Source organism: Gossypium arboreum, chromosome 10, assembly GCF_025698485.1.
Source record: "Gossypium arboreum isolate Shixiya-1 chromosome 10, ASM2569848v2, whole genome shotgun sequence".
Taxonomy (NCBI): domain Eukaryota; kingdom Viridiplantae; phylum Streptophyta; class Magnoliopsida; order Malvales; family Malvaceae; genus Gossypium; species Gossypium arboreum.
In genome coordinates, this window is record NC_069079.1 from 45,039,389 (window position 1) to 45,063,854 (window position 24,466).

Sequence of the window (24,466 nt, forward strand, 5' to 3'; positions counted from 1 at the left end):
ATGCAGTCCAAGAAGCGTCTCTATCTTGTGCATAAGGGGATCCATAAAATCCCATAAGCCTCCATTCACAGCTCACTTCACTGTCATCAATCAGAACGTCAATGTGCCTTTTAGAAAAACTCTTAAGCGTGACACAAATTTCTTTTCTCCATGCCAAGCACAACCCTCCTCTCATTCCCTCTGGGTCAACTTCAATTCCATGTGGATATCCACAACTGTATCTTACTCTTCCCATATGACTTTTTCCTAGCTTTGTCTCCATAAAGAAGACCAGTTGGGGATTATGAGATTTCAACATATACCGAAGTCTTCTAACAGTGCGTGAACTCCCCAATCCACGGACATTCCAACTTAAGATTTTTATTGTGTTCGGTCGGCTTGTCTCTTGGCAGCTGCCGATAATAAGTGATTGACCTCCATCACGCTTCTGTTTCTTACTACTGAAGTAGAACCTTCTCCCAATTCTGCTGGTACCTCCATCTCGCCCTTAGCCCTCTTCTTCCCTTCCTCACCCATAAGTGCTACCTCTTTTAGATCATGCTCCATGTCAGTAAACACTGACGGGATTAATTGATTATCCCTCTTTGAATTCAAGAGTTCTATTTTACCTTCCAAGTTTACCCCTAAAATCGAATCATAAGGCCTCCCAAATCCTTGATTCTTGTTTCTCGCCGTCTACATAACATTATCTATCTTATAATTCCCTTGCATTCCTCCCTCCCCCTCTTCCCTCAACCATACACTGTTCATGGCTAGAGCCCTCCAAGATTGAGCTCGTAGCGATAGATCCCATCCCAATTCAGCAATTTCCACACCTAGCGCCATCTTTGCTTCACAATAAGAGTCATTATGTCTCAGTCGACCACAATAGAATCAAAATAAAGACAGTCTTTCATATTTTAATCTCACATATGCGCATCTTCCCTGAAACATAATCTGTTTTTTCCTTTTTAAAGGGCGTCGTACATCTATCTAGACTCGTATTCTCATTTCTTTTCCTAGATTCGAGCCATCATATTCAATAAAATCCCCTAAAAAATTGCCCACTTGTACTGCCAAGTTTTCAGAGAGACCAATCGGCATATCATGAATTTGTACCCAAAAAGGCGCCAAAATTAGAGGAACTTTTAAAGGATCCTTCCCCCATTGTAACTTGTGTAACAGTAATAGATGATTATTAAATGACCAAGGAGAACCTTTCAGAACTCTTTCCATATCCATAACATGATAAAATTGAAACAAAAATCTCTTTTCCCCAAGATCTCGAATTTGGACAACCCGAACAGGATGCCAACGATTTGCCATAATGTTTTTCATTGCAGGAAAGTGAATAATACTAGCTGTTAAGAAACAACCCACCAACCTGAAGACTTCTTCTTCTCTATTTGTGTTCTAATCAACTTGAATTTGTAAAACTGCATCTTCATCTTCATTGAGTGTTAACCCCGCTAAATTTGTTTCCATCTGCTGCAAGTGAATGATTCTATCAAGAGTACGCCGTGATGATGCAGAAGCGCTAAAAAGTGAAGTAGGCTGCCGTCAATCAAAAATAAAAAGCAAAAAAAGAAGAACCGAACGGAAAAACAAAAACCCTAGAAACGTGCCAGAGAGGGCAGACTGAAAAATATTAAATCAATATTTAATATAAAGATTTTGTAAATCCTACATTTTCACAATATTGTAAGTTAATTTTCAAATGTATGTCTATTATTGATTTTGATCAAAATAAATTAAACTAGACATGTGTCATGTATTAAACTCTACTTGTGGAATTAAAAATTTTTATTAATAGTGATGAATACTAACCCATAATAAAAAATGCTCGAAAACATTATTATTAAGAGAATATTTAGTATACTATCATGTAATTTTAGATTCTACAAATATAGTCAAAGGTTGGCAAGTAAACCATATAGGGGTATAGTAAAATATTAAAAATAAATATATAAAAAAGAGATACATGTAAATTTTTAAAATTATTTGTAAAATAAAAAAATTAGTATAAAATGTTAACTCTACTATTAAATATTTAATTCATATACTTGTCAATATTAAATATTATTTAAAGAAAATTAAAATATACAAAAATTATTTTTATTTAACAAAAATCTTTTGAGTATACTAAATATGTTATTTTCCTTTCTTGTGAATAATGAATCACATGAATCTAAAATTCAACAATATTGAAAAGTCTTCACCAACTGTCTAAATAAAATACATTTGATTTAGCAATTGCTGCGATCCGTCCACTGTCTTTATCAATCTATTTTTCCTTTCTTGTCCGATTAGACATCCCCAAATAATTTTCTTGGTTGAGTTGCGAACCCCTCAACTACCCACATCATCAATTACTTTTTTAATGAATTATATATATCCCCCTAGATGTTCTTTTTTCTCCTAAAACTAAGAAATTATTTTTAAGCCCAACTTTTATCTTAAGTTAGACTTGAACTCCAAAGTAATAATTGAACTGGAAATGACTTCACTCCACTCTCTTACATCTTATACAACACGATTCCATCACACGTTATACCTGTCCCCTTCAACTTGGCTGCCATTGGTTCTTAGTAGATTATTGCTTTATCTTATATCATTCTTTTTCTTTGATTTCTTGATTCCCTTGGCTGCAATGAAATTCCATGCACTGATAAATGAGTTTTGTGTTGCCAAACCCCTCAAAAACAAATGGAGGAATCAATCCAGGAGAATAAATTGCAGCAAATATTTGTGCTTTCTTCTTATGTTTTCCATTGTTTTATTAGTCTTTCTTTGTCACCTGTTTTTCTTTTCAATCGATGCTCGACCTTCATCTCACCACCACTCAATGAAGAAGATTCATAGTTTAGTTGGTGAAAGTTCAAGTCAAGATTCTTGCTTGGGTCGATATATTTATATTCATGATCTTCCCATGCGATTCAATCAAGATTTGCTCACCAACTGTCAGGTTCTTACAAGGTCCATTGATAAAACCAGTATGTGTGAATATGTACAAAATTCTGGTTTTGGTCCTCAGATTATAAGCTCTGAGGCTTCGGATTTATGGAACAGCAATTGGTTTTGGACGAATCAATTCATGTTAGAAGTTATTTTCCATGACAGGATGAAGAAATACGAGTGTTTAACTAATGATTCACTCGTTGCTTCGGCCATTTTCGTCCCGTATTATGCTGGTTTGGATCTTCGTCGCTATCTATGGGGTTTCAATACTTCCATGAGAGATTCCTCGGGTCTCGATTTGATTAATTGGCTTAAACAAAAACCCCAATGGAAAACGATGTGGGGTAAAGATCATTTCTTGGTTTCCAGCAGGATTGCTCGTGATTTCAGGAGAAAATCCAACAGGAAATCCGACTGGGGAAGCAACTTCAGATTCTTACCGGAATCTAAGAACTTGTCGATGTTAACAATCGAATCAGGTCCTTGGAAAAACGACATAGCTGTTCCATACCCGACTAGCTTCCACCCTTCAAGTGATGATCAAGTTCTTCAATGGCAGAATCTGATGAGAACCCAAAACAGGCCCTACTTATTCTCTTTCGCAGGTGCCTCAAGGACCCGACAAAAGAATTCAACAAGGAAGGAAATCATCCGCCATTGCCAATCTTCAAACAAGCTCTGCAAATTACTTGACTGTAACTCAGTAGGACATGAATGTGATGATCCTTTGAAGTTGATGAACTTGTTTCGAAGCTCAATCTTCTGTTTACAACCACCAGGGGATTCATTAACGAGAAGATCAACATTTGATTCCATTTTAGCTGGTTGTATCCCTGTGTTCTTCCATCCAGGGAGTGCTTACACACAATATTTATGGTATTTGCCCAAGAATTACTCCAACTATTCTGTGTTTATATCGGCGAATGATTTGAAACTTGGAAAAGTTAGAATCGAGGAGAAATTGGTTACGGTCTCCAAGGATGAAGTAGCGTCGATGAGAGAAGAGGTCATAAGATTGATTCCGAGGATTATTTATGGGGATCGACGGTCTGGATTGGAGAGTGTTGAAGATGATGCATTTGATTTGGCAATCGAAGGAGTTTTGAAACGAGTAGATAGATTAAGGGGAAGTGACCTTTGATTAGAGTTTCCAAGTTGATTTTGTATAGTTTTCTCCTTTGTAATAGTACTTTTAGTTTTATTATTACATGATGAAATTCAGATATGTAAATATATTCTTTCAACTTAATTACAAGTGAAGGAAAGGACATAAACATGGAATTTCCCAATTGGGCGCTTCCCCACAAAACCTGTGGGTCAGGCATCAACCGGTGAAGGCCACCGCCTGTTTCTCCTCACACTAATCCCGCATCTTTTTTCGCTGCTGTCGTCCTTGTTGCGTCAATGACCGGGTCCACTCACACTTCTAAAATTTTATTTCTCTAAATTCCTTCAAATCTATCTAAAATTTATATATTTTCACAATTTAAAAATACTAAATATATGATGTGAGTAAAAAAATGTAATATATTTATTAAAATTTTATATAAAAATCAATAATAATGATAAAATTAGGTTGTTTTATGGATATATACTGAAAAACAATTAAATTTGGTCGTCTATGCTGTTTTTTTTTTTAAATTAATAGATTTATAATATTTTTGGAGAGAAAAAGTGAAAACGCATTCTATAGGACGTGTTTTCACTAAAAATTAACAACTTAGGTTTTTTGGTCAAATGGTTAAATGTTAGTATTTTTATCCTTGAGTCCCCGGGTTCAATTTATCTCCTATTTACATTCATATTTTTTATTTCATGTTGTTTTAAGCTTAATTTTGTCCTTAGTCCTAGGTTCGATTCTCTTATAAGCTTTTTTATATATTTTTATTTCATTTGTTTAATTTTTTATTTTTAATTAATAAATATTTTATTTATAAAATAAAATAAAATAATAAATATGTAATTATTTTTAAAAACATCAACTAATTCTTTTGATATATTTTTGTTTATATATAATATTTATATGTCAAATATTTATTTTCTGTACATATATTATGGGTATGGTTCATATATTGTGGGTATGGTGTGTTCTAATATGGATTAAAATAAATATTACACATATAAAAACTATATTTACTAAAAATAATGATATTTGCAATAATTATTTGATTTTATAAATAAGAGAGTTATTAATTAAAAATAAAAAAATTTTGAAAACAATATATTTATTAATTATAAACATTAATTAAAAAAACTTGAAACAACATGGAATAAAAAACACATATTAAAATACTTATAAGAAAAATTAAACACGAGACTCAAAGATGAAATTGCAATTATCTAACCAAAAGAGCTAACATGTTAAAAATATTAATTAAAAAAAGATTGAAACAACATTAAATAAAAAATACAAATGTGAAAGAGAAGAATCAAACCCGAAACTCAAGGACAAAAGCACTAGCATTTAACCATTTAACCAAAGGAGCTAAGCTATCAATTTTAGTGAAAACGCAATTTATAGGGTACGTTTTAAGCTGATGTTACTGAAAGCACGCCCTGTATGATGCGTTTTCAATAAAGGCAACATAGATGGCCAAAAAAAACAATTTCATTTTCTCTATTAAAAAAAACATATATCGGTAAATTTCAAAAAAAAAAAGGGCATAAATGACCAAATTTAACTTTCTTTCAGCATATATCCGTAAATCAACCAATAAAATTAAATATTTATTATATATTGTATTTTAAGTTAAAATCTTATTAGAATTAAAATTTTTGGGCTACACAAGAACAAGGTAATCAACAAATTGGCCAATAAAGTTGCCAAATTTCTTTGTCATTGCTTAGGCAATAAACCTTGGGAGAGATCATGGATCTGACAATGGAACCTATGGAACGTAGATATACCCCAATTCTTCCTTGCCAAGGTTCCTCTTCACTATCCTCAATGGATTTCATTTTCTATAAAAAAAAAATGGAAAAGAAACTATAAAGTAAACCAAAATGGCAAAAGGCAAGAGAAAAGAAAAAACTGAAACGTAAGAGAAAACGTGTTTCAAAAGCAAACTTGTTATTACGGTTGGTGTATTTAATGATATTATACTCATTCATTGTTTAGATCTTAAATGCAGCCTTCATAAAAAATACAATTTTGTTTCTTTTATTGAAAATGATTAATATATTATTTGGTATGAGATTAATTTTAATATTTAATTTGATATTTAAACGAAATCACATCATATAGTTAGGTAAATATTTAATAAGTGTATACCAATAAAAAATATAAGTACTTAATTGAGATAAAAGAATAAATTTAAGTATTAAATTGAACATTGAAACGAAACTTAAGTACTTGTTAGGATAAAGAAAAACTCGTGTATTAATTTTTTCCTAAAAAAATCATGTACCAAACTAAACATTGAAGTTAAACTCAATTATCGAATTGAGACAAAAAAAACCCAAGTATCAAATCAAACATTAAAGCCGTATCAAATAATATGTTAACCCTAATAAAAAGGCATAGCGACTAAATTAGCCCCTAATATTTAATCTTTTGTTATTTTGACCCTAAGTCTCTTTTATTTATCATTTTAACCCTCAATCTTTAAAATTTTATCCAAATAATGTGTTTTGGATGAAAAATGCTAATTGAACCATTAAAAAATAATGTGATAACATGGCATGAAATTTGTAATATTTTGAATTAGGTGCACACATCAACGTTTTTGGAAGAAAAAATAAGTTCCAAATGTTGATATGAAATTTTAAACAAAACATAATACCGGAAAAATCAATTCCCGAAATAATATAACCCTAAAAAATAAAATCAGTATGGAACATGGGAAAACTTAGGAATCAAAATCAAGGAGAATTTATGCATTGGTATGGTTGGTGTCAGATATTGAAGTGGAATGTAAGTTCATACATTGGAAAATTCGTATTCTCTCAGCCACTTCTTGGTGCTTCGACAATTTGGTTGAAAGATGTGAATGTAGACATGATAATCTAAGGGATCGATTATCTTCTTTATATTGTCCATGCAGTGAACAAAGTGTGAATCTCCACGAAAAGGAGTCATGCAAGTGTAAGAGTTTTGGTCATTAAGGTATGATTTTCAAAGTTTCTGATTCATTTCTATTTTCTTCATGATTCTATTATTTGGGGAATGGATCAACCATCTACTTTGCTATTTTTTTATATTATAATGTTATAGTTGCATTGCATTTTTAAGGGGATAACGGAGTTTGAACCATAGAAATGACATTATTAAGAAGGATAACTATGAATTCCAAACATAAAAAATACCCAAAAAATTGTTATGATGATGTCATATCATTCATTATAGTTAACTTCTAATGAATTAGTCAGCATTTTTCATCTAAAATACAACATTCTGATACAATTTTAAATATTGTTGTTGGAATGGGATCAAACCGGTTGCTTGGACCAATTGGATCAATCCAAACAAAGGGATTGGATCGGCCTGTGAGTGAACCATTTGGAACCAGTAAAAAATTGAAAACTGAAATAAAAACTAGTAATTAAACTGGTTGAACCAATTTATAAATTTATAAAATATTTTTTAAAAAAGTATGCAACCAATTTATAAATTTTTAAAATATATTTTTTTTTAAAAAGTATGCATTTTTATTTGTTTATTTGATTATTGTTGGACTGATGATGAAGTCGTAAACCAACTAAAAATCCGACTAAGGCAAGTGCACCTATCAATTAATAGTATAGCTAGGAGCAAAGATATTGTTCCCACGAGAACTAAAAGTACTAGTTATTATTGGATTTTTTATTATTTAACCGAATAATTGGAGTAATTGATTAAAAACTAAAATTAACTAAAGAACACAACAAAAAACAAATCAGGAAAATAATTGAGTAAACAACCAAGAAATGAAACAATACCCAGGAAAGAGTTCACCTAGATTTCATCTGTCATTATCAATCTAAATTACACAACTTCTTCACTTAGTATCGTGATCCGCATAAATCCTTAAATTATGCTAATATCTCTCTTCAAGAATAAGAGCAACTGACTCTAAGTTGATTAATTGAAATTTCTTTCTAATTAAAACCCCTATTATCCCATTAACTCAATCTATGGATTCCCCTATTAAATTTGACTCTAATTCGGTAGATTTATGTCGTCTTATTTCTAGGATTGCATGCAACTCCACTCAATTACGTTAGATCTACTCTTAAACAGGGTTTATTCCTCCTCTAATTAAGCACATCAAACATGGATCAATAGTATAGAAATATTAAACCAAGAATTAAACACACATAATTGAGAACAAACTCTAAGTCTTTATTGCGTAAAATAAAAATCAAATGATAGAATCCATCATAGGGTTCATCTCTCTAAGTATTTATAAAATTAGTTCATGCTAGCAAATAAAAACATCCAAAATACAATATAACCATAAGAAATAAAGAAACTCATAATGGCTTTCTAAGAAATCAATTGGGAGCAGGGGCGAAGCCAGAAAAAATTTTTAGGAGGGCTGAATGAAATTTTAATTTTTTATAGTCTATATATTTATAATTTTTAAAGGATTAAATAGAATTTTTATAATTTGGGGGGGGGCAAAGTACAATTTTACCTTTACTAATTTAAAATTTTAAGAAAAATTCAAGGGCCTAAACATAAATTTTCCAATTTAGGGGGGGCCAGAGCCACTACCAGCCCCCCTGTATTCGCCACTGATTGGGAGTCTTCAATCTTGACAGAAATCTACTTTAAAATCCATTTTAGTGGTGTTTTTCGAGTTGTTTTCTTGAATATTCTATGATGGCTCACTCATATCTTCATATTTTTGTCATATATATGTCTTAGAATGCCCGAAAAACCTAAAAATCACATTTTTCAACAGTTCAGTATCCGAATTCGCAAAATTGACACGGCTTGGCACATGGCCATGTGGCAACCTATATGGCTCACACGGCCAAGTGGACAGGCTATATGGAAAGGGTCAACCTGTGTAGCCCCTGTACCTTGCTCTAATTTTTCGATTTTCATTTGTTTTTCACTCTTTTTGCTCCTAAGTGCTCACCTAAGTATAAAAACATGAATTTAAAGGATTAGGAGTATAAAATTCACAATTAACATCGAATAATTACCAAAAAATGCATTAAGAATGAGATTAAAACATGTTACTTTTAGCACTTATCAAATATCCCCACACTTAAGCTTTTTCTTGTCCTCAAGTAAAATCCTCAACCTACAATAAAGTTAACTTCTCTTAATTTATTATTATCATCGATAATGTCTCAGGATAATTTACAGATAATCATGCATTGAAAATTTAAACTAAAATGAAACTGAACAACACAAGCAATTGAAATAGAGAATTTTAAGGTTTAAAAACATTAGGCATCTCCCCTATCTAAAAAATTACTTGAAATTCAAACTCAATAAGAAATAACATCCTCGCTAAAGATTCACTCAAAGTGTTTAAGGTTCAATTAATATGCACTCAATAGTCAAATGAGAAATTTCATTACCATAGGTTTGCTTGAAAATCAAATTTCCACCACTATTGAATAAGATGGCACACCAATCAAGAGTTCTTCACAAGGTTGTAATGGTTAACACTGACAGGTTAGAATAAAAAAATGTGCTAGGATCAACAGGGTTTACTAAGGGGTAATACAACAGGTAAGCTTATTAAAGGTTAGGTGGGTTAAATCCTAAGTGCCTCTATCATATCAATATATCAAATCAATAATGTGGTCTTGACATGTATAATCGAAGCAATTCTAGAATAACAAATCAAGTCGATATCTCACAACCAAAAATAAAATGAGTTCAAATAAATATATGCTTTATAGGCTCAAAAACTCAAAAAAAAAATGGTTTCAATGTCAAACTTGCGAATTTAAAATTTTAAAATAATATTTCAATTCAGGGAGACAACCTAAAATAATAATTTCTAAAAAATAACTTATCATGCTTGACTCTCTCGTGTCTTAAAGTATAAATCACACAATTCAAAATTTATTCCAAAACAAAATCAATACAAACTCTAAATTAAAAATTAACCTCAATGGTAGATGTGAGAACATTACTTAAAAACAAACAAAAATTTAGGGATTTTATTGCATAAAAATATAAACAACTTCCCCAAACTTAATATGTACATTGAAGACAATGTATAAACAGATATAAACAGAATAAGCATAATATCATAAGGGAGGGAGAGAACTGAAACTACCTTGAATATGGATGAATTCGCCAGAATAGTGAAAACCAAATTGCAGACGATTCTAAATGAAGTACATTTTTCCAAACAAACTAATAAGAGAATAAACAAAAATAAATAAGATAAATAAATTACAAAATAAAAAACAATTAATAAAACAATAAAAGATAAAGTTCAAAATAAAGATAAAATAAAGCAAAGTAGTCTGACAAATAAAATAAAAACAACTAAAAATAAAAGTACAACCGAAGATAAAAATAAATAAAGCAGAAAATGAAATCAAGTCAGTGATCAGCATCGTGCGAGGTGCTTGGATTGCGAGACGCATGATCAGGATGAGAGATATGGAGATGTTGGTAAATCTAATGCAAATACGTCTCAATGCTATCGAATTGATCAAAGCGATCAAATAGCTCAGAGAGATCTTCAAGTGTAACAACGGGAGTAGCCGTACAGTGACTAGGAGGCAGAGGGGAACGAGGTGCGTCCACATAGCTAGGAGGATCATCATCCGAAAACTCCTCATGCTTATTTTAATGATCCAAATGAGACAAAGTGTATCGATGAGGACCCACTCTAAGCTAGCGCTCGATCATCCTCATATGACTCATAATAGATAATCCCTGTGGGATCATCTGACCAACTAATGTAAATGAGGACACCTGTGCTCTGGAGTATCCAATAGTCGAAAATGTCACGCTAGTCGAGTCACGTAAGGGCTCAAACAGATAGGACCCTTCCTGCTTCGGTCAGACTAGTGGCGAAAAGATAGGGCTAGAAAATATGCAACGTCGATGAGGCGTCACATCGCCATGCTCTAAAGGAAATATGCGTCATATGTACCAACCACCCCGATACTCTCCCTTCGTTCGATTAATGTGTGCACCAGAATGGCATGAATATAGCGCAGTGCCGAAGGTAGAGAAGTTGCCTTCAACTAACTTGGGTTGTACGGTGTTGTAGTCACAACAATATCAGTCCAATAGAGAGAGGGTAAGAATAGATGTGCTGAGATAATGTCGAAAAATCCTAGGTATTCATGAACTCCTCAGAATAGAGTTCAAGGGAAACTCCGAACCCTGAAACACTTAGATAACGCGTCATACCACCGAGTCTGAAGGAAACAGTGCGCGGCTTATCCTACTACAACATAACATGTTGTACAGAGAAAGTCAAACAGAACACTAGTGTGATTTCTGACTAGGTAGGCTCGATGATGGTGAAAAATCAATCTTATAAAGTTGAATCAATCAGTGCTCACACTCTATCAGCTAAGTGTATCGCCTGTAATGCCTCCCAGTCTATACAATGTCCTAAACAAAGGGTCACTCCCGTAAATATTGATGTTGGTCCTTACATGGACCCGAGAATGATTGGAGACATGAATGTCTTGCAACTAGAGGAGAAGCCAAGGACGAGGTCAACCCTAGTGTCTTCTGCTTTTTAGAAGCGGGGACGTGACCTCAGGTTTTCCTCTAGTATTCGTCATAATGTACTTGAAAGAATAGATACAAAACAACTATTTTAGCATCAAAGCAGATCAATAAAGCATATGCAATAAGAAAAATACAAACATAATAAACCAATTGCGATGCATCTCACAACAATAACCGATTCACTAACACAACTTTAATTAATATGAAAGCAATAATAAATAAATTAATAAAAGTCTAAACTATAATAATCCAAGCATGTAGAATAATGACAAGCATAGCAATATAATTACTACTATCTTGTAAGATAATAATAATAAAAATAATAACTAAATCTAATACTAATATAATAATAAATAAAAATAATAAACCAATTAAATATAATAAATATATAATAAAATAATAAGAAAAAGAAATGGAAATGACTGAATGGTGGTTGGGGTAGACGGTGGCATAGGTGCGGTCGACGTAGGCGGAGATGGGGGGTTCATAGTCGACAAGCAAACGACGGTTGGGGTTGTGGCTAGTACTTGCGTGAGGAGATGGTGGCCGAATGGAGGGAAAAGAAATGGACGGTGGAGGAAATGGCATGAACCGCGTGTGCGATAAGGATGAGGAAACGAGAGAAAAATGGGTCGTTTGGGCTAAAAGTTCCATCTAGGTTGGAGGCTTAGGGAATGATAGCTGATCTACGATGGGGAAATAAGATAAGGGAGATTGGGGGTAGTTTGGACGAGAAGAAAAAGGAGTAGAGGGAGGTCAGGAAAATAGTTAGAGGAGGGAAAAATGGGAATAAGGAGAACGATGACAATAAGTACTTGTCGGCAGCTAGGGTTAGGCGATTATGAGGAACGACGGCCAATTAAGGAATATGAAGGAATAAAAAATTAGGGTTTCTGATTTTAAAGGGGAACATAGTCATGTTAAAGTCCCGTGTTGGGCCATACGACCTTGTCCATTAGCTATGTACTTACTCTTGGCCCATGTGGCAATTCAAAAATTAAATAAATAAGTTCAATGACTCACATAGCTTAAAACATGCCCGTGTGTCTAGGCCGTGTGCCACACACTACCTTGTCGCCAGGCCATGTAGTTCATCTTAGCCCATGTGATGTTTCGAAAAGAAAATAAAAATATGCCTACTATCCATGCAGCCTAAGACATGCTCGTGTGTCCAGGTTGTGTGTCACAGACAGCCGTGTGTCAAGCTATGTGCGATGATCATTTGCTTCTTACACACCCTACCACACGACCGTGTGACAGGCCGTGTATCACAAATGGCCATGTCTCCAGCCCATGTAACTTTCTGTGTCCGTGTGGGTTAAATTAAAATTAAAAAAATTAGCTCCAGTATGCATACAACCATGTTTCCAGGCTGTATGGACCCTTTTTTAAATTTTTATAAATTTTTTAAATTTTTTTAAATAACATGAAATTAAAATGAATAAATAAGTAAAATAAAAACAATCAAGTTGCCTCTTGAAAAATGCTTATTTAGAGTCTAAGCTTAACTTCCCTTTTTAAGCTAACGGTTAAGGCGAATCTTGGAGCCGAAACTCCTCTATCTCGTTGTTAGTATTACCACCAAAATAAAGTTTGAGACGAAGATTGTTTACAGTAATATACCGTAATCAGGGTGTGTTACCTCAATGGTTCCATATAGAAATACATTTTGTACCACAAGTGGGTTTGACCCTCTTGACTTAAGCTCTAAAGGAAATATTTGTGGATCGGACTTGTCTAGCAGCAATTTATCCCTAACTTTGAATTGGTTTGTCCTCTTTTCATGAACATCATGACATTTCTTTGTTACTTCCTTGTGCTTTCTTGATTTCTCATTAGCTTTGGTTCGCCATTCATCTAGTTCATCGAGGTGCACCATTCGCTCCCCACTCGTCCCTCAATTTTTATCACCTTGAGATGGATACTGTTTGAACACATATTAATTAGTAAATTCCTGCAAAGAATATTGAACCACATGATTACTAATATTAACAAAATAACGAGTATCATCTCACTTCCTAGGAACTCTAATAAAATCACATGCTTAAAGAGTAACATTTTCGTCACCTACACTCAGCACAAGTTCACCATTACCCACATCAATAACAGTTCTAGCAGTGGCTAAAAAGGGTCGACCTAAAATCATGGGTACCTCAATATCATAATTCATGTCCAATATAAAAAAATCAACAGGGAGTATATATTTATCAACTTTAACAAGTACATCTTTAATAATACCCCTAGGATACTTAATTGATCTTTAGCTAATTGAATATTCATTTTAGTGGGTTTTGGTTCCCCAAGACCAACTTGTTTGAACATTTTATAAGGCATAACATTTATACTAGCCCCTAAATTAAACAAAGCTTTTTCAACATTTAAACTACCAATAAGACAAGGAATAGTAAAAATTCCTAGATCTTTAAGCTTGTTGGGTAGTTTGTTTTGGAGAATGGCCGAGTAAACCTTATTAAGCTCCACAGTCGACAAGTCATCTAAATTCCTTTTATTTGTTAAAAACTGCTTTAAAATTTTTGCATATTTGAGCATTTGCGAAAGAGTTTCAAAAAAAGGTAAGTTATTATGCAATTTTTTTAAAGGCTTAAGAAATTTACCATATTGTTTTTTTTATGCAGTTTTGCTTCAATATTGCCGGATATAGAATTCATGGTTTGTATTCTCTAGCCTTCGGATTATGCTTTTTATTGCTTTCCTCAACCCCATCATTTCAGGCTTGACTAACCCTTCCATACTTTGAACAGTAATTGCGTGGACTTTCTCCTTTAGGTTAGTTTCAGTGTTACTAAGCAAACTACCTTATTGTTTTTCCGAAACCAGTTTAGCAAGCTGTCCAATCTAATTTTCAAGCTCTTAAAATCGATGCTTGTTGATTTTTTAGAGTTGTCTCAGTGTTTTGAAATCGAATTTCAGACACCAAAATAAATTTAGCTAACATATCCTCAAGGTTTAGTTTCTTTTCTTACTGATAAGGTTGCTAAAAACCCGGAGCGGGTTGTGACCTTTGATTTCCTTGACCCCCCTAAAAGAAATTTGGATGATTCCTCCAACATGTATTATAGTTATTACTATATGGGTTATTTTGAGATCTAGAATTCTTACCCATAAAATTGACTTGCTCATGCTCCATGCTAGAACCAAAGGGTAAACATTCTAAATTAATCATCACTACTCCATTCGCATCACATTACACTACCAGATTTAACTGCTTAGAAAATTTCAAACCATCAATTTTCTTACCAAGAACTTCAACTTGATTTGCTAACATAAAAACTGCACCTATATTAAAAACATTGATTGCTTTAATCGGTTTCATTCTCATGACTTGCCTCTGACAGTTATTTAGTGTCATCTACTCAATAAACTCTTGAGGTGCCTCAGATGTCTTACTATTCAATGTTCTGCTAGCTGTTGCATCAATTAGTTGTCTAGTTGAAGGATTCAAACCATTGTAAAAGGTTTAAACTTGTATGTAACACCCTAAACCCGACCTAGAAGTTTAGACCGAACCCCGGATGTCACATTGACCATCGGAGTGATCATAAGTAAAAAAATTTTTTACCAAGCAAGTTGTCACGTTGAATTGAAACATTTAATCATTCAAAATCCAGAAAGTAAAATTTCATTAAAACTTAATATGTATATAACCGGAATAAAAACAATAAAAATTAAAATGTGTAACACCCCCTGCCCGTATCCATTGCTAGACTAAGGTACGAGGCATTACCGGAGTTTACAGAATCATTTTTCATTAAACCGAGTCATTTTACTATTCTATTTCGAACGTATTTATAATGTCCCTCTATTGGGCTCAATTCTCATTAAATTTCTTATATATATAGACAATTTCACATTATGTGATTATATAACATATAACAACTATATCTCTGTATTTTAAATACATTTTCATAACAACTCGTCTTGATTTCATACTATTTTATATATTAACTTTACTCATCAAAGTATTTGAAATATCATCTTTATGCAAACAATACACATGACCATAATTATGAATGAACTTATTTATCAAACATATTCCATGTTCATATATCATAGTCTCATGTCTCCATATATCAACAACCATCATTTTCATGAATTTCGAGTTCAATTTCATAACTATCTGTCTCATGTTCAGATTATTCCATGTTGAAACTTTATTCATTACATCATTTGAAATACCAATTCATACGGACAATACACTTAAGATGTACAAATATATAATCACAAATGAATTCATTCATCAACCAAGTTCTATACTCATGTCTCATTAACTTGTATTTCCTTATATCATATAGTTCGATGTAACACTTACCAAACTTTGTCAAATTAGTGAACGTCTTATGGAATTGAGTACTTTGTTTCCTCGATGCCATAGTCCAACTATGGTCTTACACATCTTCACATAATGATGTCATAGCCCAGCTATGGTCTTACACATATTCACATATCAATGTCATAGCACAGCTATGGTCGTACACGTAATCACATATCACATACCGATGCCATAGTCCAGCTATGGTCTTACACGGAATCACATAATCACATACAGATGCCATAGCCCAACTATGGTCTTATACGGAATCACATATTCACATATCACATATTGCCATGGTTCAACCATGGTCTTTTCCGTCAATTCATCTTTTGCAACTGAATGAAAGTACTCAACCCTGCATTCTACTCAATTTGAACATTTAATTCACTTTTCATACTTTTACAATATTTACAATTTAATAACGAACATATGAAATAAAACATTATATCATTTCTAATTCAACGTTTATCGATTATAATCGGGCATGTGATCAACTTATACACAAGTCATTCATATATTTTCCTCCTCCTCCTCTCTATTTCACATCCTTAATGTATATATATCATGCTTATAAGTAACATTATCTATAATTTCACTATTTACTTATATGTGTATTCAATTTAATAACGAACATATGAAATAAAACATTATATCATTTCTAATTCAACGTTTATCGATTATAATCGGGCATGTGATCAATTTATACACAAGTCATTCATATATTTTCCTCCTCCTCCTCTCCATTTCACATCCTTAATGTATATATATCACGCTTATAAGTAACATTATCTATAATTTCACTGTTTACTTATATGTGTATTCAAAGTTGTCCATCCGTGTCATAGTCACTAAATTATTTTTATCTTGAGCTAAAGAACTCCAAATTAAGATCCGCTTGATTTTTTTGAAACTAGATTCATATATCCTTCTACCATAAAAATTCCATAATTTATGGTTTATCTAATTAGTACAGTAAAATCTTCAAATTTATCCTTGTTCTGCTGTTTGAGAGCTTTGACCTTTGCTTACTAAAAATTAATTATCTCTTAACACAGAATTTGGATGATATTCACGTTTATTTCTCTTTAAACATATAAATTTAAGTCCCTAATTATTTTTCTCCAATTTTTGATGATTTTCTAAATTCAGAATAGGGGAACCCGAAATCATTCTGACCTTGTCTTACAAAATTTATTATATCTCATGATTTACAATTTCATTACTTATACCGTTTCTTCTATGAGAAACTAGACTCAATCAGATTTAATACCATATTATATTCATCCTCTAATTTGATTCCCACAATTTTTTGTGATTTTTCAATTTAGATTACTGCTGCAGTCCAAAACTATTTTAGTGCAAAATATTGATTATCATTTTCCCCTAAACTTTTAATACATGAAGATTTCGTCCCTAGGCTCGGAAAATGAAATTCTTGCAATTTAATCCTTATTCCAAGCCTAACTATTCTCATGCATACCAATCACAGCCCATGAATTCCATGAAATTTCAGAATATACCATAGATTCAACACTTTTCAATTTAACCCCTAAAACATGTTTTCATCCAAAATTCTTTAATAAAACACCTTTAAACATCCATTATCATCTCAATTTCATCATCAAATAAAAAAAATCATATGAAATTATCAATGGTAACTTCCAAAATTTTCAACAAAATCAAAAACTAATAGAATACTAAGTTGGACCTAATTGTAAAAGTCTAAAAATATAAAAATTTCAAGGAAAAAGCAAGAGTTGAACTTACTTGAAGCTAAAATATGAAATACCAGCTCAAAACCCTCTTTCATGGTTGTTTTTGATAGAAAGTTGAAGAAGAAATGGCCTAGAAATCCTTAAAATCAACTTTGGCCATGTAACTTTTGTTAAAATTCCAATTTTGTCCTTTTCACATAAAAATCTTTGATTTTTTTCATGCTATGCCGCCTAAGCCATTTTAGAATGGTCCATTTTCCCTTTTAGTCCTCCCTTATTTAATGGTTAAGCTATTTAATCACTTTAGCAAGTTTTGCACCTTTTCAATTTAGTCCTTTTTATCTTTTTTTCTACCGAAACATTAAAATTTTCTGACGAAATTTTAATACTACCTTACTGACACTCTGTAAATATTCATAAAAATATTTATGGCTCGATTTATAACACCAAGATCTGAATACCTTTTTTTCTCAATTTCTTAACCAAATAAATCTTTATAAAACACAGTTTACTATTTCAAAAATCTTTTTAAAAGCTACATTTGGCTCGTAAATATTAAATAATATAATTTACGAGTTCATTTTCCAAATTTGGTGGTCTTGAACCACTATTTCTTACATTGCTGAAATTTGGGCTATTACATTGTAACCACAAAGGTAACCCATGGTGAATGAACCTTCTCAAAAGCTCCTTAAATCTCTCTCATGCATCATATAATGTTTCCAAATCAATTTGAGAAAATGAAGAGATGTCGTTCATCAACTTAGCTATTTTAGTCATTGAGAAGTACTTCAACAAAAACTTATCAATCATCTAATCCCAAATTGTGATAAAGCCTTGTGGAAGTGAATTCAACCACTTATTTTCCTTACTCCTCAAAGAGAACGGGAACAACAATAAGCATATGGCATCATCAGAAATGCCATTGATCTTCAAAGTGTCGTAAATCTCTACAAAGTTAGCCAAATGAGTATTTGAATCTTCATCTTACAACCCATCAAACTGAACATATTGTTGTACGATCTAAATTGTGTTCAGTTTCAGCATAAAATTGTTTACAACAGTAGTCATTCTGAGATACTCGATTCAACCCCAATCAAAATAAGGTTAGCATAATCAAACATAGTGCGAGGAGTAGAAGGTGCAAGATGCTGCTGATTATTTTGATTATCATTCATCTCCATAGTAATATCCTTTTCCTCTTGATTGTATAATAAAACTTGTTGACCTTGCTTTGCTTCTTTAACTTCTCTCTGATTTTTGGGAGTAATCTTTTCAATTTCACTGTTAAAAATTAATGGTTCCGACGGGTTTTCTCTAGTCATAAACCAAAAGAACTTGTCAGAATCAAACAAATGAAAAATTAGAATGTAAAAATTAAATTACAAACAAAAATAAAAATGGCTAAATTAATAGAAATAAAGTTTTCCTAATTTTTAATCCCCGAAAATGGCACCAACAACTTGATGCAGTCGTAAATCAACTTAAAATCCGACTAAGGCAAGTGCACCTATCAATTAATAGTATAGTTACAGTGAGCAAATATATTGATCCCATGAGAACTAAAAGTACTAGTAATTACTGTCTTTCTATTATTTAATCGAATAATTGGAGTAATTGATTAAAAACTAAAATTAACTAATTAAATTAACTAAAGAACATGACAAAAAATAAATTAGGAAAATAATCGAGTAAATAACCAAGAAATGAGACAATACTCAAGAAAAAATTCACCTAGATTTCATCTGTCCTTATCAATCTAAATTACACAATTTTTTCACTTGGTATCTTGATCCGCAGAAATCCCTAAATTATTCTAATATCTCTCTTCAAGAATAATAGCATCTGACTCTAAGTTAATTAATTGAAATTTCTTTCTAATTAAAACCCTTATTATCGCATTAACTCGACCTATGGATTCCCCTATTAGATATGACTTTAATCCGTTAGATTTATTTCGTCCTATTTCTAGGATTGCATGCAACTCCACTCAATTACGCTAAATTTACTCTTAAACAGGGTCTATTCCTGTTTTAATTTAAGCACATCAAACATTGATAAATAGTCTAGAAATATTAAACCAAGAATTAAGCACAAATAATTGAGAATAAGATCTAAGACTTTATTGTGTAAAATAAAAATCAAACAACATAATCCATCATAAGATTCATCTTCTTAGGTATTTATAAAATTAGTTCATGCTAGTAAATAAAAACAACCAAAATACAGTGTAACCATAAGAAATAAAGAAACTCATGATGACTTCCTAAGAAATCAATTGAGAGTATTCAATCTTGATAGGAATCTACTTTAGAATTCGTTTCAATGGTGTTTTTCGAGTAGTTTTCTTGAATATTCTCTGACGGCTCACTCATATCTTCATATTTTTGTCATATATACATCTTAGAATGCTCGAAAACCCTAAAATTCATGTTTTCCTGCAGTTTGGGGTCCAAATTTATAAAATTGACATGGCCTGCCACATGGCTGTGTGGCAGCCTATGTGGCTCACACGACCATGTGTACAGGTTGTATGGAAGGGTCAGTCTGTGTGGCCCTATACCTTGCTCCAGTTTTTTGATTTTCGCTCATTTTGTTCCCAAATGCTCTCCTAAGTATAAGAACATGAATTTAAAGGATTATGAGCATAAAATTCACCACTAACATCGAATAATCACCTAAAAATGTATTAAGAATGAGATTAAAACATGTTACTTTTAGCATTTATCAACTGATGGTTGAACTTATTAAATCAGGAATGGATGACCTGATCGATTCCACCACCGATCTAGTTCTTAAAACATTGATTTAAAAATTGAAAACCAAAATAATTTGAAAAAAAAATTAGAACCAAGTAAAAATAGTGTAAACATTAGAAACCAAATTTATTATTCTACCAAATTTTTAAAAAAAAAAATTTTTGACTTTTACTAGATTGATTTTTAGTAAGTGATAAGTTCTAGGTTTTTTTTCTTTATTTTTTTTAGGAAAATCAAGTGATATTAATAAACTTCAAAATCGAAAAACAAACATAACCAAAAAAAAAAAAAAATAGCACACATTAAACTTCAAGTCAAGAGGCTTACGTCATACACCTATCCCCAAATCTAATTATTTTTATGGCCATCCAACACCAAAGTATCGACAATACAATCAAGAAATGCATCACTAGTAATATAATAAGCATGGAATAAAGCTATCCTAACTATGGCATGAGCTACTCTATTAACTTTTCCATGAATCTGATGGAAAGATAATTGTCGAAACTGAGACTTTAGTTGATGGCAGTCCAGCATTAACAAACCAAACTCTAAGTTGTCACCATAGAGAGATGTTAAAGGACAAAAATTTTTCTTTATTGATTTCCAAATATTGACATATTATTTTATAAATAAAAATATTAACATAAAATTTTAAGATAAGTTATACAAATGGTCATTCAAATATTGTCACGTTTCTGTTTTGGTCACCCAAATTTAAAATTTTTCAATTGAAGCACTAAACTTTATATTCATTCATATTTTGTTTACCCACCATTAAATTGATAACGTAAATAATGAAATGACATTTTTCTAATTGGTATAATAACATATTTAGTCATCAATACTTACATATTCTATCAAATTGATCCTCATTCTAAATAATTCAATAATTTAACCCTTCACATTTATAAATTCTATCAATTTAATCCACACACTTCCTAACCAAAGCATTCAAAAAGCTTTGGCAATAGAGACATTCCAAAACTCAAAAAAAAAATTTCTCCAATTGTGCAAATATAAAGACTTTACGAGGTTTCTTGAGAATTGAACTATATGAGGATTTTAGTTTCTGCGTCATTTAAATTTCTGCTTTTTCTTGTATTTAATGGTTACCCAATTTAATCCTTAGCTCAAAGATAGGTTCTTTGCAGTTGGAAAAAAAAAAATAGAATTTTTTGCTGTTAATTTATTTTATTTTGTTTGCTAAATCATCCATAAAAAAGAACTGCAAATTTGATGCTAATTATTCTGGATTTTTATTGAATTAATTAGTACCTACTGCTAGATTTTTTATTTCTTAAGCTTGGTTCTTTGGACTTGGAAGTTCAATGGTGATCTAATTGTTTGGTTTCTAAGCAATAATATATTTACACGTGTAATTTATTACATGTTATATTTGCACAATTGGAGAAGTTTTTTTTTCTTTTGGGGTTTTACAAATTTATTGATGTGGAATGCCTCTATTTTAAAAGCTGAAAGCTTTGGTTAGGAAGTTTGAGAATCAAATTGATAGAATTTTTAAATATTAAATGTTAAATTTATTAAATCATTTAGAATTAGGATCAAATTGATAGAATATGCAAGTATTGAGGACTAAATGTGTTATTTTACCATTTAGAAAAAGGTCACTTCATTATTTATGTTATCAATTTAAGAGTGGTTAACCAAAATAGGAAAGAATACAAAGTTTAGTGTCTAAATTAAAAAAAATTTAAGTTGGTTGACCAAAAACGTGAGTACAGTTGAGTGACCATTTGTATAGTTTACCCAAAACTTTATGAGAATTACTTAAAATATTATAATTAATTTTAAAAAATATTTTTTTATTAATTGAATACTAATATAAAATGAGTTGGATTCTAAATTCAAAAAAAAAATTGCACTTAAATGGATTCGCTTAACATTAAGGTCCAACCCATTTAAGTACATTTTTTTTTAAGTCTTATGTTTAGCTTGATGATTAAGAGTTATTCACTTGTTGAACCAATTTAGGCTCAAGTATTAAAAAAAGTAAGAGTAAGTGAGAAGCGTTTATTTATGTAGCTTTTTTAAATGTGGTGAGGGTATGGTTCTTTTTAAATATATAAATATAGAGATACTTAGATGCTTTATTAAAAGAAAAAGAAGTGATTAAGCTAATTGTCGAAACCACCCCTTTTATTTAAAAATTTCGGATTTAATGAAAAAAGGAGGAATCGACTTTTGAAAAACAAATACATGAGTCGCCACCAATCTTTTTGTTTCGGTGTGATTGGATCACCTAAGAATTTGGTTATTTTAATAAAACATTCTTGGTTTACTAAAACAACAATTCTGGTCTACGAAAGTATGAGAAAACGGGTTCGGGAGTCGGTTACGTATGAGGAAGGATTAGCACCCTCACTACGCCTAAAATTGGTACCAAATCGATTAAATATTGTCCTTATGTCTAAAATCAAAAATGTTTCTGAAATGTGGTTCTTTTTTTTGAGTAACCCGAGTTGATTACCAAAAATCTTCTTGTTTCGATGTCCGAAAATTTATGATTCGAAAATCACAAAAGGATGCTCAACTATTTAGTCCAACGAAAAACCGAAACCCAGCACAGTAGGGCACGATTCCTCGAATTTCCAAACATTGACCATTGCCTTTCCTTATAAGATACGTGTGAAATTCCGAGGAGATATTCGATTATTTTGGACAAATAAAAAAACGCAACCCAACATGATAGGGCTCGATTCTCAAATCGCCAAACATCGAACATCGCTTTCATTTTGAAAGATTTTAGGAAATGTGAGTGAAATTCCAAAGGGATGTTCAATTGTTTCGAACCAATGAAAAAGCGCAACCCAGCACGATAGGGCACGATTCTCAAATCGCCAAATATTGAACATCGTCTTCGTTTTTAAGTAATTTTTTATAAACATGAGTGAGAATATAAAGAATGTTCGATCATTTTGAGCAAACGAGAAATCACAACCCAGCACGATAGGGCATGATTCTCTAATTGTCAAACGCCAAATATTGCCTTCGTTTTAAATTAATTTTAGAAGATATGAAAGGAAATTTTGAAGGGATACTCGATTATTTTGAGCAAACGCGAAATTGCAAACCAACACGTTAGGGCACGATTCCGCGAATTGTCAAACATCGAATCTCGTCTTCGTTTTGAAGAATTTTTGAACGAATGATTATAAAGCTAGCTTAAGACGTATTAATTCGATTTGAAGTAAGACGAAATTAATCATAAAAATTGGGTTTTATAAAACCACATTTCAAAAGTCGAGTAAAAACGATGAATGGGATAAACGTGCACATGAAATACAATCGATTAATGAACTAAAAATTAAGTAGCTAACCTAAAAATGCAACCCGATTACAAAAGCGCATGGAGGATAATAATACAATGACAAAGATGATAATATAACAACCATTCAAGCAAAACAATACATACGATAATATGCCACAATAATATACAACATATGATATAGAATAACCAATACAAGATATAAAAATAATATAGCAATTAGAAACCAATGCATTATAAAATGATTTTAAAATAATAACGAATAAATGGACCCATACATAAGTTGACATATTTGCATGAAAGCTATAGATAGCTATATGATTTTTGGAACAGATATTATATAATAAAAATTTGAATCAAATTGCATGTAAAATGTTTTAAACATGAATTTATTTAAAAGTTAACAAAATATATGATAGTACAAAAATATATGATACAAAAAATACATGACAAAAACATGAGGCCCAAAATAGATTTATAAAAATGTACATATAAGTTTATTGTAAAAAACATGAGATTAATAATAAGATATACACACATATATATACATATTGATAATATAAAATTATACACGCACCCTTTTATTAAGCATATTTAAACAAGAGGCCATATAAAAACATAAATATAATATCGAGAAAACTCAAAATAATGATTTTTAAAAATAAAAAGATGTAGTTTCAAAAATAATTTCATATATGTATATTGAAAACACTTGATAAATCACAAAGTCAAAAGGGTTTTAAAATAGAAAAATCCATTAAAGTAATGAATGTATTAATATAT

At 31.5% G+C, this 24,466-nt stretch overlaps 1 protein-coding gene and 1 non-coding gene across 2 annotated transcripts; both read left to right on the forward strand.

Annotated features, from left to right (window-relative positions):
- Positions 1 to 2,455: 2,455 nt before the first annotated feature.
- On the forward strand, positions 2,456 to 4,211 carry LOC108488573 (probable xyloglucan galactosyltransferase GT15). The gene has a single exon (XM_017792861.2). The coding sequence runs from the start codon at positions 2,477 to 2,479 to the stop codon at positions 4,076 to 4,078; it is 1,602 nt and encodes a 533-aa protein (XP_017648350.2). The 5' UTR covers positions 2,456 to 2,476; the 3' UTR covers positions 4,079 to 4,211.
- Positions 4,212 to 18,293: 14,082 nt separating this feature from the next.
- LOC128282844 (small nucleolar RNA R71) lies at positions 18,294 to 18,400 on the forward strand. The gene has a single exon (XR_008273197.1). It is a non-coding gene; the product is annotated as a small nucleolar RNA R71 (small nucleolar RNA).
- The last annotated feature ends 6,066 nt before the right edge of the window (positions 18,401 to 24,466 follow it).